Source organism: Neomonachus schauinslandi, chromosome 5 (assembly GCF_002201575.2).
Source record: "Neomonachus schauinslandi chromosome 5, ASM220157v2, whole genome shotgun sequence".
Classification (NCBI taxonomy): Eukaryota; Metazoa; Chordata; class Mammalia; order Carnivora; family Phocidae; genus Neomonachus; species Neomonachus schauinslandi.
Window position 1 is genome coordinate 71,874,481 of NC_058407.1, and position 17,967 is coordinate 71,892,447.

The 17,967-nt window shown below is 37.8% G+C and overlaps 1 protein-coding gene across 1 annotated transcript in view; it reads left to right on the forward strand.

Annotated features, from left to right (window-relative positions):
* Positions 1-17,967, forward strand: part of SLC2A13 (solute carrier family 2 member 13) — a 357,230-nt gene that overhangs the window by 45,067 nt on the left and 294,196 nt on the right. The window contains exon 2 of the mRNA XM_021690384.1: positions 7,871-8,030. Within this exon, the coding sequence (XP_021546059.1) occupies positions 7,871-8,030 (160 nt within the window). The remainder of the gene's footprint in view (positions 1-7,870; positions 8,031-17,967) is intronic.

Sequence of the window (17,967 nt, forward strand, 5' to 3'; positions counted from 1 at the left end):
CTTAGGAACACTTCTTTCTTCTTCTCTTTATCTGAATACTGGAATACTATACTGTTACTTAAAATGGTCTTGCACTACAAGGGTGACAAGCCAGTATCTAGATTGTTGTATAGAGCTGCACAGGGATGTGTTTTCTTGGGTCTACAGCGTTGTTGTACCTTCTGTGTCTCACTCCTTCGGCTTCTGTATTTATTGTACCTGATTGCTTCTGTAAGAAGTTTGAGACCCTCTTTTGAGAAAAGAATAAAGAGAAGGGAAATTTTTGTAATATAATGCGTTAAAGCTACAGAATTATGGGAAAAATACTGCAAGTTATAACCAAATTTTAATAGTGGTTATGTATGGGAGGTGTGATTAGAGGTGATTTTTATTTACCTAACTTCTTACCGGTGACTTCCAAATTTTCCCTAATGAATAATATGTATAGTGTAAAACCTGTCAGTTAACAATAATTTAAAAGGATATGGTTTTGTGAAACAAAATAAATAAATAATTTAAAAAAAATAAAAGGATATGGTTTTGTATATGCATCCCAAAGTACTAGATCAACTGTGAAGCCAAGGTCTGTGCTTGACAGTTAGGCAAGTTATAGTACAGAAGATATGTGAGTTATGATCATGCCGTTAAAGGGGTTGTAGTTGGGTTTGGAGAAACAATGTGATACAGGTTTTACTGAGATGTTACCAGTAAAAAGGAATATGATGAGATCAATATTATATTTTCAAGTAATAAGGGAGAAGTCATTTAGGCTGTTAAAGACTGCACAGAGTTTAAATGATGGTGACATGTTTAGAATGCCTTGTGAAGAGCTTTTTAACACTATAGAACAATAATTCTGCTCATAATCCCCATAGATAAAATCTCACTCATAACCTGGCTCCTCTGTTATAGGCATTTTGTGTTGTATATATGTTTTCATTACTTTGGGGCTTATTGCTCTTTGAAGTTGCCCAGTGGTGTTTGTGAAAGTCGTAAGTCTTGTTGTTAGAGAAGAATAAAAACTGAATTCTCAACTGTGTTAACAACCTGGTAACTGTAGATCCTTGACTCTTCAGAAGAATGTAGACAAAGCAGTCCTGGGCAGGACAGCCAAACGGAAAGAAACAACTACAGTAAGGGACACTTTTTTAGACAGATTCTCTTTCTTTTTATTAAAATTATTCCTTTAGAGATCATAGAGCAATGATTTGCAGAATGAAATTGGGACATCATGGTCCTTGTTCGAGAAGCATTGTTATGGAAACGTACCTTCCTGTGCTTCTAAGAAGCTAATTAGTCGCTGCCTGGCTTGTGTCGAGAGGCTGCTGTGGTTCATGGGTATTTACCTATCGCAACAGGATTTTCTAATGCTATTTGTTTATGAAATTATTTATACTTCTGACTGAGGGCTTTAAAAGGGCTTCCAGCAGTTTTTGAAAGCCAGCTTCGGCACTCAAGACCATCTGTGCTATTGATGGTGGATCAGCTTGGCAACGTGAGACTGTGTGAATCATGTTGCACTGTAGTGTCTGAGGTGCAGTTTTCTGGTGAAACGCCTTAAGGGCAGGCATGGTAATGGGTTTCCATTGATGTAGACGTCTTTATTTATTTTGTAAGAAATCGAACTTTCCAACAATATTCAGAAACAGTACCAACATAGCTTTTTGTGGTTGCATTTACGCTAGTAAGCTGCCAGCAGGAAATTGTACCGCCCCGTTCCTTAGGTTCATTTCAGTTCATCGGTTTCGGGTGGACTATTAAGAATTTGTTCTTTATCAGACATTTATTTTGATTAGTGTTTGGAATAGGGAATAAGTCAGAAGTTCTTCATAGATTTTTTTCCTAAACTTTAACTATCATTAATTACATCCATTTGTGAAGTACTTAATTTGGGGGATTTCATACAGTATTACTTAACTGCCCTTCATTGAACAGTGAGCTTTGTCTCGGGACAGAATTCCATTTGTTTCCCCAAAGTAGCGAAGAGGTTTTGGGGTGGCAGAGCCTTAATAGCCAAGGTTTATCAGAAATGGGCACCATGTTTAGAAATCCATAAATTAGAGTTTGCATGGATATTTTATTGATAGCAAGGTGAGATAACCCTAGTGACCATGGAGCCCGCTGCTCTCCCTGAACATGGCGTTCTTTCACAGTTCTCCATTTTCATACAGCAGTTTTATGGGTTTACGCTTGTCTTGCTTGAAATTATACAGTGAATCACATATAATTGACTAACTAGACTGAGCTTTTTTTTTTTTTTTTAAGAATTTATTTATTTATTTGACAGAGAGAGAGATAGCGAGAGCAGGAACACAAGCAGGGGGAGTGGGAGAGGGAGAAGCAGGCTTCCTGCCGAGCAGGGAGCCCGATGTGGGACTCGATCCCAGGACCCTGGGATCATGACCTGAGCCGAAGGCAGACGCTTAACGACTGAGCCACCCAGGCGCCCTAGACTGAGCTTTTTAACATGACATCTGGTGGCAGTAAGTCACAAAGCAAGTGGTAGGGGGCAGGAAAGAGATCAGACCCTCCTGCCCCTAGAAGTGTCCATGTGCTGACTAAGGTAGTAGGTCCAAAAAGAAAATGTGTCTGAGAAATTTCTAAAGGGTCACATTTGAGTCAGAGGCATGGCCCTTGGTTCTCAAGTGGCACATAACAGAGATTAGGGGACCTGAATCTGTGAGACTCACTTTGACATTAACCTGCTTATGTGACTTCCTGAAAATCTCTTCTTGTCTGTCTTTGATGCTAGGTTTCTTTACCTTTTCTTGGGGGATAATGAATGATCTCTGTCCTACCTACCAATTGATAAGGTGACCTTACATAATAATATAAAATGGTAACATAAAAAAGACTTTAGAAAATAACATGGCATTCAGGTGTAAGGTGGATGCTTACTGGATGCTCCTTCTTACCTTCTTCCTCCAACAGTTCCATAAATACTGGAATTTTTCAGGACTAAGTTCTAGGCATTCTTCTCCTCTTCCATTTCTGGGTGATCTCATCCATTCCCATGGTTTCCTTTTCGTGCACCATCCACATAGAACTGTCTTCTGAACTTCAGATATTTGTGTAACTTCCAAACCCCGCTGGACCCAGTCTCGTTTTGAAGTTGCTTTTAAATATATATAGTCTAGCAACTAAAAGCAATTGAATAGTAATATTACTCTGTATTTGTGTCTTGAAGAATATAATAGCATGTAGGTTATAACATAGCAATATTTCTTAAAATTTCTGTTGTCTACCCCTTTGCCTTCCCTCCCAGTTCAGGCCTCAGTCAGTCCCTTTGTTAAAGACTCCCATTTTTTCCATACCAACCCTGAGGCTCTCATTCACAGCTCTCTCCAGTCTTTTTTCATTTGAACTTTTCCTTGCAAACCAGATCTTTGGTCCATGTTTTCTTCTCCATCCTTTTTTGCCTAGCATGGTAATGGCTCAAGAACTAGGGTGACAAAGACCAGATTCTCCCCTAGGGGATGGGAGAGGAAGGAAAGGTTGGTTATTTTGGCAGAGTTATTGGGTGGGAGAAATGAGGCAAGCTGGGAACACTCACATGTAAATATTCTGTATTCCTGACACACTCAGGGAGTGTTCTACTTGCCCTCTACTTGTGTGTTTCACAGAGCACCTCTGACTCAACCTGGTTAAAACTTGACCCTGTTATCTTCTACCCACACTTCCTTCTCCTCCAGTGTCCTGTATCTTTGTACCAAGTACCCATCATGCTCCTACTTGCTTATTCCGGACATCTGAACATCAATCCTCGAGTTCTTCCTCTCATCCTTCATGTTCTATCCCAATTCCCTTTAGCCTGGATACTAAATACGGACTTCGGGCATCTCTCCATTTTACTCCATCTCCTCTGCTGTCACTGTACTTGCTGCTCCCCTGCAATCACTTTTCCATACTCTAAAGAATGACTCTTTAAAAACATGACTCTGGTAGTGTGTTTTCTTCCATTATACTATTTAAAGGCTTCTGAGTACCAAGTCCTTAATATGGCCTCTTGTCTACGTTTCTGGAAATAGTCCCCCTTCTTCAACAGGTTGCATCTCTTTTCGCCTCAAGGCCTTTGTTTAAGCTGGACTGATTGTCTAAAGTGTGTGTCACCTTCCCCACGCTGTCATCAGGCTCTAGCTTACTCATTCACCTGATCTCCACTTAAATATGACCACCTCATCCAACAACTGTCTGACTCGTCAAGCTGGGCCAGTCCCTTTGCCACGAGCTCGTGTTCTTCACACTTCCCCTTTGGTGAGACCCATCACATTTGACATCTAATTACTTGCTCAAGCACATTTTGGCTGACACTAAGCTCCATGAGGACAGAGGACATGTCTCTCCTACAGCACTGTGTCCCCAGTGCTTAGCACAGTGCCCAGCTCAGCTCAAGTATGCGATGAACACTCACTGATTAATGGATACTGCTTTCATGATTTGGGCTCTGTCTGCCTCTCTCCACACATACGCTGCTTCACATTTATTGTTTACCTCTGAGAAAATCCCGTATCATTTCATATTTCCTTAAGGCCATGCTCTTCTCTGTAGAATTGTTCCCCACCCCCCGCCCCCCGCCACCCGAACTAGCATCTAATCATGTCAGCGTGCGGCAGTTGTCCGCATCACAAGATGGAACCCAGTGTGTAGCTGTACTGTGACCCTTACCATGGTGTTTTGAAATTATTTATTTGATTGCCTCTTTATGTGAGCAGGGCTTGTGTATAGCTTCTCTTATAATAGAGACCCTATTTTGTTCACTTATATTCGTCCTGATAATTCCGGCACCTAACACAAGTCAAACTGAATCAAAAAAAACTAAATTGCCTCATAACTAGAGGTGTAGTAATCCTGGAAATAATCACTAACATTGACTACTTTCCATATGCTAAGCACAATTTTAAGGGCTTTTACTCTATGAACTCAGTGAATCTCAACTCCTATGAAAGAGTGACTTTTATTCTTCCCATTATATAGGTGAGCTGGAGACCCAAAAAGGTTAATTTGTACAGACTTAACCAGCTGGGGAGTGGCAAGGCTGGAATTTAAAGCCTCTGTTCCAGAGCCTACCCTCATCTGTGCTGGCCAGTCAGTAGAGTCTAGAACTTTCAAAATTGGGTTCTGGAATCTCTCTGTCTGGGCCAAATTCTGGTTCCTCCACTTATCATCATCTGACATGGGGTAAGGTCCTTCTTTGCAAAATGGGGATAATTATATGTCCTTTATAGGGACGTTGTGAGGGTTTAATAAAACAATCAGTCCCTGTGAAATATCAAATGCAGGCAATTGTAACACTGTTACGTCCATGCGAGTACTCCTTTAACAGATCTTTTGGGTTTCTTTCCAATTCTAAATCCAGTGAGTCTGTCTTTTTATAGTTCCCTCAGTCTTTTCTCTTTGCCATTCCCTGTTACTTTTCAAGGTCCTTTCAAGGTGTTTATTTTTAATAATTAACCTTTATAAGACCTGCCTGAGGCTATCCCTACATTTCTCTCAGGTAAAATCTATGGGCTTTGTGACAAGCATGTGCCACCTAAAACCACAGTCCTGATTTCCCATGCTTAAATCTATGGGCTGCGTGCCTGAGTCAAGATGTCTGGCTAAAGAGAGCAACCGAATTCCTTTTATAGTCAGACCAGCAGGAAGAGAAATCCAGACAATTACTGTTGTCTGATTTTTGGAATCTTATTGAGATGTTCTCATTGTAAAAGAACTAAAAAGAATATACAATTAATTTGTCAACATTTGCATCAAATGTTTCCTCTTTCCAAGTTAGATGAAAGCCAATTTAGTATGATGTGTTCTCTTAAATTGATTAGCAATCAGATGGAAACTTCCAGCTGTTTAGGTGATGATTTAATTGTAAAGACTCTTCATACTTTGTCTACTAACATGTGCTTATTTTACGAAACTCATAAAATCTTGATTCTTTTCATGTATATTTATATATACCGATAGGCACTACAGCAGCAGATAATACTTGGGGAAACTACAGAGTGTATAGTTCTGAGATTTAATGGTCTGACTTGTGTGCAGTTATTACTAGTAGTTATTCAATAGTACAGAAGCAGATATATATTAACTTAAATAAATCTTATCTGTCCATATATTTGCTTGGTTCAAAGATGGAACCAAGTAAATAAAAATATGGCAAAACATGTCTAAAACAGGTGAAATTGGGGACAGTTTTGACATCAGGAGGGAATTTAGCTCACAGAGTAAATACCATGAATACCAAATACCAAAACACTTAGTGTAGAGGTGGGCATCTCCGAGTGCCTAATAAAGAGGGAAATAAAAGACCACTGTGTGATTTATAGTGCCCATAAACACAGAGAGGGAGCACAACTGTTGTAGTTACCGAGACTATAGACAAATATGTCCTGTTATCTGCAATGTGGTAGGTAGCACTGTCAGCAGCCCTTGTTCAGAAAATACAGCAACAGGTATCTTGGTGCTGCTACTTTCAATATAGGCTATTTTTTGGCATTATAATGATTAACTCATTAAAAGCAGTTCTTGTTGGTATCTTACATAACCCATTGATGTTCTAGCTTAATCTAGAGGTCAATTTATAGTATCTACAGGTAGAAGAAGATTACATTTTCTTAGATAATCCTGCTTGATTTTTTTTTTCACTTAGCTTTTGACAAGTATTGATTAGATATTAGTTTTAGATTACATAATAAGACATACCTGGAAATTTTAAGTACCATTGAGAAGTGAGCGAGATATGGCCAAGAGGATCAAGATTTTCTTTTAAGAAATAATTTTGGATTAGCCTAAAGTTGTGGACTATAATAGAACTGTACTTTTTAAGTACATGGTGAACATCAGGAGTGCTTGGAGGATTTTTATTTTTTTATTTTTTTAAATTTTTTTTTAAAGATTTTATTTTTTTTACAGGGAGAGAGAGAGAGAGAGCACAAGCAGGGGGAGCAGCAGAGGGAGAGGGAGAAGCAGGCTCTCAGCTGAGCAGGGAGCCCGATGCGGGGCTCGATCCCAGGACCCTGGGATCATGACCGGAGCTGAAGGCAGACTCTTAATGGACTGAGCCACCCAGGCGCCCCGCTTGGAGGATTTTTAAAAGACCGACCCATCTCCCATCTCTAGTTTTCTATTTAGTAGGTCTGGGGTGGGTAAGGTGAGAGCATCCTTATTTAAAAAAAAAAAAAAAAAAGCTACATAAGTGATTTAGTGATCAGTGACGTTCTGGAACTACTACCATAGGTTATGCTGCATTAATTTCAGATAGAAACAGATTTTAAGCAGGTATAATCAAATATACCTTAGCCATAAAACCATCTATTTTGTGGTTAAGATCATCTGTTCTTAAGGACTCTAAATTACCAGAGTATTGTCCATTGTAAGCTACTTCAGAAATCTATACCTAGCCAGTCGAATAGAGTGACTTGCTATATGGATTTTTTATTAGTAAGCAATTAAGAGTTTTGGTGTATCTGCTAGAAATGATGACTTTTTGAGTAGTTAATATGCTCCTAGGATAATTTTTATTCTCATCATTGTCTGATTACATTTCCATATAGACTAAAAATATTTTGATAATTATATCCTATCTAGAGAGCATTTTCTTATTTTTAGTCCACAAAAATTACAAAACATGCTTTATATACATTCTAAAGTTATCTGAGAACTCTAAAGGTAGTTTCATTTGTAGGCTTTCAAGTGATAATCTGAAAATGGGTATCTCCACATTATGTCTTGGCTTATCTGCAATAGTCACTAGTTATAAACAGAATCTTTAAGTATCTGGTAAACTTTAAAGTAGAAAACCAGGGGTGTGTCTCTGTGTCTTTGTCTAGCATCAGTATTTATAACAACAAAGAAATCGTGAGTAAGGGCCTTCTGTTGACTTTTCCTTGTTTCTTCACAGGCATTGCTTCCATGACAGTGCCCGTGTACATTGCAGAGGTCTCCCCGCCCAACTTAAGAGGTCGATTAGTCACCATCAATACCCTCTTCATCACCGGAGGCCAGTTCTTTGCGAGTGTTGTGGATGGAGCCTTCAGTTATCTCCAAAAGGATGGATGGAGGTCTGTAAATTGTTCTTACGTTTAATTTTCAAATCATGATTTTAGGGGATGGGAGAAACATTGAGAAGTGATAGGAAGAATGTAACTGGGTATTTTGAATCATTATAACTAATTTATAAGTGGGTGGCACTCAGCAAAATTGAAAGTGGACAAGAAGCTGATATTTAATGATAGACAAGGAACCTACCATTATGAATTGATATTTACAGGCTTTTAGCATTTAGGTGACATTTCTCATACTCTGTGTAATCTTTTGCAATATTTGTTTAAAAATGAATGTGGCAATAAATATGTATGGAGTTCTTGAATTGTATCAGTGATTGACAAGGTGTTTATGAACTGCAGATATAATTAACATCCTTTCTGGATTTAAGAGGCTACATTCTGACCTGAGTGAAAGAAAACCCACTCTTTAAAGGTATAGATTAAGCTGTATAAAAATATATTGTTATATATGTATATATAAATTTAAAATACGCAAATTGTTCCTTGATCACTATTTGCCTTATTCTGAATCAAAAGAGATGAGAAAAATGTTTTTAAAATGCTTTGAAATATTTTCAAACTAAGTATTATAGAAACAAACTAATCTTATGTTAGAGCTTAAAACTAATAGGCTCTGGATTTTGATATCATACTTCATAGTAATCAAAACAATAGATTCATGTAACTGTTCAGGGACATTTTGTCAAAAGTGCAGCAGATTACACAATATTCTCTTATACTCTCTTGCCACCATGTATTACAACAGATATTTATTGAATATCTCCTCTGTATGGGTGTTGGAGATACAATATTGAACAAGACAGGCTCTAGTACTTATACGCAGGGTGCTTACAGGGTAATTCTTAACAGCTGAAGAAAAAAGGGTTTGATATGATATGGATGTAGGGAATTAAGCTTCTCTGTGAACAGCACCATAAATCATGTGCCTCGATGAGCCATTAAAGACTGAGACTGATGAAGTTTTACTAAAAGTTATGTGAGAAAACTTAATGATGCCAATTAGGGCTATACCTGTGTCAGGACCATTAAAGAGAGGACACAATTCTTAAAGCATTAGGTTCTTCCTGCAGATGTTGCTAAACCACTTCTACCTTTGAAGGAATGAATCTCTGCCAAAGTGAGAAATTACTAGAGAAATGAAGAAACTGGACATTTCATCTTTCTTTTTCCACTTTGTAGATGAATAACTTACCAGCATAAACTGGTATAAGTTTTTCTTAGAAACTCAGTGGAAGTCAGTTTTTCAACCCCACGTCTTTAAGTAGATCTAAAACATTTATTTACATTAAGTTAAAATTTTAGGGGTACCTGGGTGGCTCAGTTGGTTAAGTGTCCGACTCTTGGTTTCTGCTCAGGTCATGATCGATCTCAGGGTCATGAGATCTAGCCCCACGTTGGGCTCTGTGCTTATTAGCACGGGAGTCTGCTTGGGACTCACTCTTCCTCTCTCTCTGCCCCTTCCTCCTGTACTCTTTCTAAAATAAATAAATCATTTCAAAAAATTTTATTAATGTAAATAACATATATATGCTTTTATTAAAAATACTTTTAGGAGCACCTGGGTGGCTCAGTCAGTTAAGCATCTGACCCTTGATTTCAGCTCAGGTCATGATCTCAAAGTCGTGAGATTGAGCCCCTTGTTGGGCTCCATGCTGAGCGTGGGGCCTGATTATGATTCTCTCTGACTCTGCACCCCCCCCCCCCTGCTCATGCATGTGCATGAGCGCTCTCTAAAAAAAAAAAAAAAAAAAAAATTGTTTTTAAATGAAAAAAAAGTGCATTAGCCATGTTTTTTACTTAAGCATAGCAATTTAGATATCTTTTCTCAGCACTGGTTAGGAAAGAGAGACAGATCATACAGTATTGAAGATAATTTATGAATGTGGTATCCCTGTGTAGAAGTGGAGACCTTAGAACACTTTTCAGAGGCGTGGTGACACAGTTACAGACAGACCTGGATTCACATCTGTTTTCTACCTCTCATTAGCTACAGACCTTGAACAAGTTACTTAGCTCCCTGAACTTCACTCCTGTAATTGTAAAAACGGGATCAAAAGTATTTGTTAAGATTATTGTAGGATCTAAATTATTATATATAAAGTATTCAGCCCACTGTTTGGCATATGGCAGATGATCAATAAACAATGAATCACATTATTATTTACTATTCTGATGAATGATTGCAGGATGAATACTATTATAGTTAAGTTTTGTAAGTGAGGTTGAAGGAAAACACATACTATGGCTTCTGTTTTCTTTATTGGTACAAATGAGGCTTGGAGGTGATAGGGAAGAGGCCTACAGAAAATAAATGTTAAATGCTTATAGCTGCCTTAGAAAGTAGAAGAAAGAAAAGACTAGAGACAAAAATGATTTTCCAAATACCCATGGGACCCCAGCTCAAGTTGGAGACATATATTTTCAATAAAGCCGAATAGCATGCCTGTGTATGTTTTTCCCACAATACTAGACTGAAGGGTGAAAAAATAAAATATAAGAGGATGGGAAAACTAACTTGGGCTGGTAGTCAGCCAAATGCATTAACATACCAGATCACTTGGAACTCACTTATTGTTTGCATGAATACGCATTCACTTATGTCCACATGCAAATAAGTTTCCCTTTTTTAACTGGTGAATTTTCAGTGTGTTATTCTCTTCCAGTATCTGGTATCCTTAGCAGCGTGTTTAGTATCTCAAGACTCCTGGGCTAATAGGAGTGTGGTTACAAGCAAATAAAGGTTGAAGTACTACCTTAACATCAACTTTAGAACTGTCAGCAATTATAACTTATTTAAAATTATTAACAAGAAATAATTTATTTTTGTGGCAGTATATTTCAGAAATCCTAATTAAAATGTGGGTGTAAATGTTACATACAGAATTTTTTCATACTCATATTTTTGCATATTATAAAGGAAGGTGTTCCCTATTTTCCAAGAGTTTTGACATTTTTAAAAATTTATTTTTTATTTTTTTAAAGATTTTATTTATTTTTTGACAGAGAGAGAGACAGCAAGAGAGGGAACACAAGCAGGGGGAATGGGAGAGGGAGAAGCAGGCTTCCCACGGAGCAGGGAGCCTGATGTGGGGCTCAATCCCAGGACCCTGGGATCATGACCTGAGCTGAAGGCAGTCACCTAACCAACTGAGCCACCCAGGCGCCCCTAAGAGTTTTGACATTTTAATATTATTTCTTTATTTCCCTTTTTGACTTTCATTGCCTCTGGACCTCTCCAGTTCAAGTTACCAAACATTTGGTGTTATTACTATATAACCAGTGTCCCAGATTTTATTAGCTTACATTGGAGTGAGGAACAGTTTTAGAGTCTGTTAGCAAGTACTATTTGATCCTAACCAAAATCTTGAGACACTGGTGGAACTGATATATTCACAATTTGAAGATTAAAAAAATGCTAAGAGAAGTTAAAGATTTGGTTGAGGACACGTGGCTGTTACATAGAAGAGTTTAGAGCCAGTTCTTCTTACTTGAAATCTAACTACTTTCTTCCTCATTCTACTTCCAATAGTTTATAATTTAAAATGTAGGTTATTGAAAATTCTTACAATAGTGATCAGATGAAGACTTATAGAAGATGAAACTGATTAATCAGACAGAAAAACTTATTAGCCTTTGATGTTCTTGAAAAACGAACTCCTCTTTTGTGTCAAAGGGGTCAAAGCTACTGTTCTCTTATTTGGATATCCTAGAAATAAATTGTTTTCTGCTGAACAACTAGAAGATTAGTTTTTTTAGAAAAAAATTGCCAGTAGAAAATTGAACCTTGGTATTTGTCTAGCACTCTTGCATTATTATACATTCTTTGCTGGGAAAAATGTCATCCGGCTTCATGAGGAAAGAGGAATAAGGACTTTGAAGAGATCATTAATGATTAGAATTTTGTAAAAACAACTTTATTGTGATATAATTCACATACCATTCAGTTTACCCATTTAAAATGTATAATTCAGTGGCTTTTAGTACATTCGCAGAGCTGTGCATCCATCAGTGCAATCAAATTTAGAATATTTTCATTACCCCAGAGGGAAACTTTGTGCTCCTTAGTTGTCACCCCCAGGTGACAACTCCTTCCAGCTCCTGCCAGGTCAAGGCAGTCATTAATCTACATCTTGTCTCTGTAGATTTGCCTATTCTGGATATTTCATGTAACATCATGTGGTCCCTTGTTGACTGGCTTCTTTCACTGACCGTTTTTTCAAGGTTCATTCATATTGTAGAATGTGTAAGTATTTCATTTCTTTTTATTCGCAAATAATGTGGATATACCACATTCCATTTATCCATTTATCAGTTGATGGACATTTCCACTTTTTTGGGTATTACAAATAATGGTACTATGAACATTTCTGTACAGCTTTTAGGGAGGACATGTTTTCAGTTCTCTTGAGTATACACCTTGGAGTGGAACTGCTGGGTCATGTGGTAACTATGTTTAGCCTTTCAAGGAACTAGCAGACTGTTCTCCAAAGTACTGCACTATTTTATATTCCCACTTAGCAGTGCATGAGAATTCCAGTTTTTCTGCATTCTAGTAAACATTTATTATCTGTCTTTTTGATTATCATCATCTTAGGTGGGTGTGAAGTGGCATCTCATTGTGGTTTTGATTTGCATTTCCCTGATGACTCATGATGTTGAGAAAGATTTTATTTTTACCTAACATATTACAGTGCTTACAAAGATGGCAGAGGTATTTTAGTAGTTGGTATTAATGATATAAAGTTTTATCACTGCCTTTTTCTGTGCTGACAGTTTTTAGTCTTGCTTATTTGAACATAGATTCACTCACTACACTTTAAGCAAATGAAGGTTTCCTTTTTTTCACTGCCAAATTAAAGCCTGGCATGTCGCAGGCCCTCAGTAAATATATATAATAGAGTAAATTTCACAGCTTCCACTGTGAAGGTATAAAACACTTACCTGGGCATGCCACTGGTTAAATGTTTCACAGCCTCTCCATTTCCCAGAGGAAATAAAAAATCAGGCTCTTACCCTGGTTTGTGGTGTCTTCCATTATCCAATCTGTGCCTGCTTTTCTAGATTGTTTTTAACTTCTCGGTGCCTCCCTCCCCCTTCCTTTATATAACAGCCATGCTACCTGATACACCAGTTGCATCTTGCTTTTTCATGTTTTTAGGTTTTTTCCATCTGCTTACTTTACCTATAATGCTTTCCCACCCTGTCCTGCTTTACTGGTCCACTTGCTGTTCCTCCTTTAAATCTCTGCTTTGTATATCGTGTGAAGCTGTTTCTGTCCCCTTGTCCTTTCATAAGACTTTGTACATAGCTTCACTGTTTTATACGCTTATTATTTTGAACTGGTTACTTTTTTGTCTGTCTCCTAATTCACTTTGGAACTCCTGAGTGTCATTGACTTTGTACTCGTTTTTAGATCTAGCGAAGAGCCTGGAACATAGAAAATGCTCAGTTAATGTTTATTGAACTGAGCTGAATTGATTCAGCTCTAGGGAAGGCATTCTTAACTAAAGTGAAAAGGTATTGATTTTTAAACCAAAATACCAATTCATTAATGTATATTGAGGAATACATTTACTTCATAGATGGCTGGAAAAATAAATTATTAATCATAAGTGTTTCTTATTAAGGATAAAAATCAGAGAATGAAAATTAGTTTCTGAGCCCTTGTAGCTTTCCATCCTTCAAAATAATATGCCTCTGTGGCTCCAGAACACTTTTTGTTCTTTTTTGGACAGAGCTGGTTTTCAAATTAGTATTCCTCTATTTATGATTACATAAACCATCATGTGACTTATAATAAGACTGATATATCTATAGAGGGGCTAAATTATTCTCTTTTATGTTGATTTTTGTTCATTTTATTCTCAGATTTAATTTTTTAAAATTAGAGTTATCTCACTAGCCCATGCACAACCATTTGGTAAGTGAGTGTGCTAGGTATTTTCACATTTTTCATCATTTACATCATGCTTTTTTTGTGTGCTAAGGAAGCAGAGATTGAGGAAATGTAAGTGTTGAGTGAGAAGCACAGAGTATTAGTGTTAGTCACATCTGTATGAGAGATTTTTCTGGGATATCTTCAGGCTAATTCATGGACGGTGTGAGACTTGTGCTGAGTTATTTGAAGAATTGGCGGACAGAGGTGGAAATGGGGGCAGAATATAGGCTAGGTGAGGGCAGGATCAGGAGGCTTGAAACTGGGGTAATGAAGCGAATGAGATACGGGAGCCAGATTCTAGAAGTCTGTAAATTCTAGGCTTCGAGGTTTTGAACTTCTATCTACAGGCAAAGGGAAACTATTTTAGAGCAGAGCATGCTATAAAGTAAGTCAAAGATTAATATGAGCATGATGCCCAGAATTTATTGGAACTCTTGGCTCCTGGATGGTTGCAGAGAACATATTTGTGAGGCTGTCACCAGAATATAGGTGTGAGGTAGTGAGGTGTGTTGCTCTTGGAGACACCAGTTAGTATAGGAATCATTCAGTCATTCAAGAAAAACTTGTTGGGGGGGCACCTTCTGTATACTATGTTGTACATGCTACTAGAGATAGATGAATAAGAAGTGTACCTGTTCTCAGGCACCTCAAAGACTAATGGGGAGACTTTTTCATTAGCCTCTTAATTAAATGATGGATAGTGTTATGAGAGCTCTTAGGCTGTGTGAATAACTTAGCTTTATGCTGGAAAGATACTTGAGCTGAGTTTTTATGAATAAGAGAGTTCTAGACATCGTGAGGGAGAAGGAAATTCTAGGTGGAATATAACTTTCAAAAGCCCGGTAAGTAGTGTGAAAGGACCAGTCATATGTGGGCAATAGTGAGAAGTTTTAAAGCAGCTAGCTGGAGGGCTATGATGACAATCTGGGAGTTTGAAGGTAGAAAGGTAGTCTTCAGTGAGTATGAATAGAACTTTAAATCCCTTGCACTCTCTTTAGTAGTACTTTGAATCAAGTTTATTGAAAGTACAGGTGATTATTTTTAAAATAATCACTTTGGGATGAAAAATGAGTGAGTCTCTCTCCCCGCTAATATTTTACAATTTAAAAAATCATGTCGATAAGATGCTTTTGAGAATGATATTTCAAAAAGGTGGTATTTCTAAACAAATTTATGCTGGGGAAAGTGTTCTTACAATTTAGTGCTCAGAGATCAGTGGTGTTTGGCTCCATACAAAATACAGAGTATAAAGCGGTCTTAAAAATCTAACTGTGCAGTGGCCGCTTTAAGAAAGATGGATTTGGCTAACAGCTTGATTACAAGTTAATATCTTAATGCTGAAGATACTTGTAATTTCATTGTTGACAGAATTAGGATATGAGACTCTTTATCACAAAGATATCGATAGTGTTGTGGGAGGAATAGGTTGAAGACTTGCTTTCACAGCACATAAATTAATTTATCTGAGCTCTAATATCTTTATGTAGCTAATGCTTCAGCAGTTCTACAGTGTAATTATTAGGATCAGACGAGTTAATGGCTGTGAACATATGCACAACTGTTTGTACATAAGATGTACTTACATCTAAGTCTGAAGGACTTAGATACTCTTTGCTGTCATCTCCAGAAAGTCTTAGGTTGATTTTCTATCTTGTATCTAACACTGGCAATAAAAATTTCCCTCACATTCAGTCATCTGATTTTTTTGCCAGGTAAACAGTAAATATAGTTTGCTAATGAGAATGCTTTGTATAAGACTAATCTCTCCTGAAGAGGACTATTATAAACCACAGACAGAATTTTAAAAACTGTTTAGGACACTGGAAAACTCCAGCTCCAAGAATAGGTTGAAACTGAAGGGTATTTGATTCTTTTTTTTTTAAAGATTTTATTTGGGACACCTGGGTGGTTTAGTCGTTAAGCGTTTGCCTTCAGCTCAGGTCATGATCTCAGGGTCATGGGATCGAGCCCGCATCGGGCTCCCTGCTCAGCGGGGAGCCTGCTTCTCCCTCTCCCGCTCCCCCTGCTGTGTACTCTCTCTTGCTGTGTCTCTCTCTGTCAAATAAATAAATAAAATCTTTTTAAAAAGATAAAAAAGATTTTATTTATTAGAGAGAGAGGGGGAGAGAGAGGTGGAGAGAGAGAGGTGGAGAGAGAGAACGTGCACAGAGGGAGAGGGAGAAGCAGGCTTCCCGCTGATCAGAGAGCACAATGCGGGGCTCGATCCCAGGACCCTGAGATCATGACCTAAGCCGAAGGCAGATGCTTAACCAACTGAGCCACGTAGGTGCCCCAGGGGATTTGATTCTTGAATGGCTCATGGTGAGTCTACATTTATGGCTTTTTACTTCAGGCAGCCCTTAATCCATAATGGACAGCTAGAACTTAAGTAGAAAACTACAGTTTTATTGGTTTACGGTCTCAGTGGCTAGAGTTTAGGGCGGTCGGAGTGGGGTGGAATTTGAGGGTGGAATTCCAGGAAAAGAATGATCCATAGAGGAGGAAGCCCTCCAGATCTGAATATTAATTTGCCGCAAATGTTTTACTGACCTTAGAACTCTGAATATATAGTAGAGATTCCACGGAGCCTGTGGAAGACAAGTTATAAGATGATAAAAGCTGGGAGAGATTTTATTTCCTGCCTGTATGAGGAGTGCCATATTTGGAGTTTGAAACTTGAGATTACAGCTCAGGCTTTCCATTAGAACTACAGAAGGGCTGGGCCTTAGAAGTAAAGACTTTGTTGCATGATTAAGGGTTTGCTCTAAGACCAAAACTAAATCAGATTCACACTAACCAAGTATAAAACCGAGCCTCCACAAACTCAAGGGGGCTGAGAGGAAAAAGTCTACATCATTCAGAAGGAGAGAATAAAATCTAGAGTCTCTACAGTTTGTCATTCACGATACTCAGAACACAAAAAATTATTAGACATGTGAATAAACAGAACTTACGACACGTAACTAAAAGAAAAACTGGACAATATACAGTCCTCAAGATAACTCAGATGTTGAAATTAGCAGAAAAGGACTTTAAAGCAGATGTTATTAAGGTGTTGAAGGACTTAGCAGACAAAGATAGTCATACTGAGTGACCAAATGGTGAATCTCTGCAAAGAAATGCAACCCGTAAGAAATATAACCGAGACGAACCATGAGGTACTATAGACTCTGAGAAACAAACTGAGGGTTCTAGAGGGGAGGGGATGGGGGGATGGGTTGCCCTGGTGATGGGTATTAAAGAGGGCACATACTGAATGGAGCATTGGGTGTTATACGTGAACAATGAATCATGGAACACTACATCAAAAACTAATGATGTAATGTATGGTCATTAACATAACATAATAAAAAAAGTGAAAAAACCAAATAGAAATTCTAAATAGTGTAAGTGCAATCTCTGAAATTATAAATTAACATCTAAAAAATTTATTGGGTGGACTTAACAGCAAGTTGAAGATGACAAGATAGGACCTGGAAACTTGAAGGCAGATCCATGGCTACCACCTAATCTGAAAAAGAGAAAATAATAAAGTTGAAAAAGAGGCCTCGGTGACCAAAGACACAATGTCGAATATTCTTATATACCTCTAATTAATACTAAGTAGTCTAATATACATGTAATTGAAATCTAAGAAAGAAAGAATGGGGGGGGATATATGTTAAAAAAAATAATAATGGCTGCAAACTTCCAAAATGTGATGAAAACACTAAGTATTGATTCCAGAATACAGTGAATCCCAAGTAGGATAAATATAAAGAGTATACGCAGGCGTATCATAATCAAATGGCTGAAAACAGAAGATACATACAGAGAAAGTTAGGATCCAAAAAGAAAAAAGACATGTTACATGAAGAGGAGCAGCAAGACAAATGATGGCTGACTTTCCATCAGGAACAATGGGGCGTCTGGAGACAATGTCCAGTTGACCCTTGAACAACATGGGTTTGAACTGCATGGGTCCACGTAACAGATTTTTTCAACAAATACAAT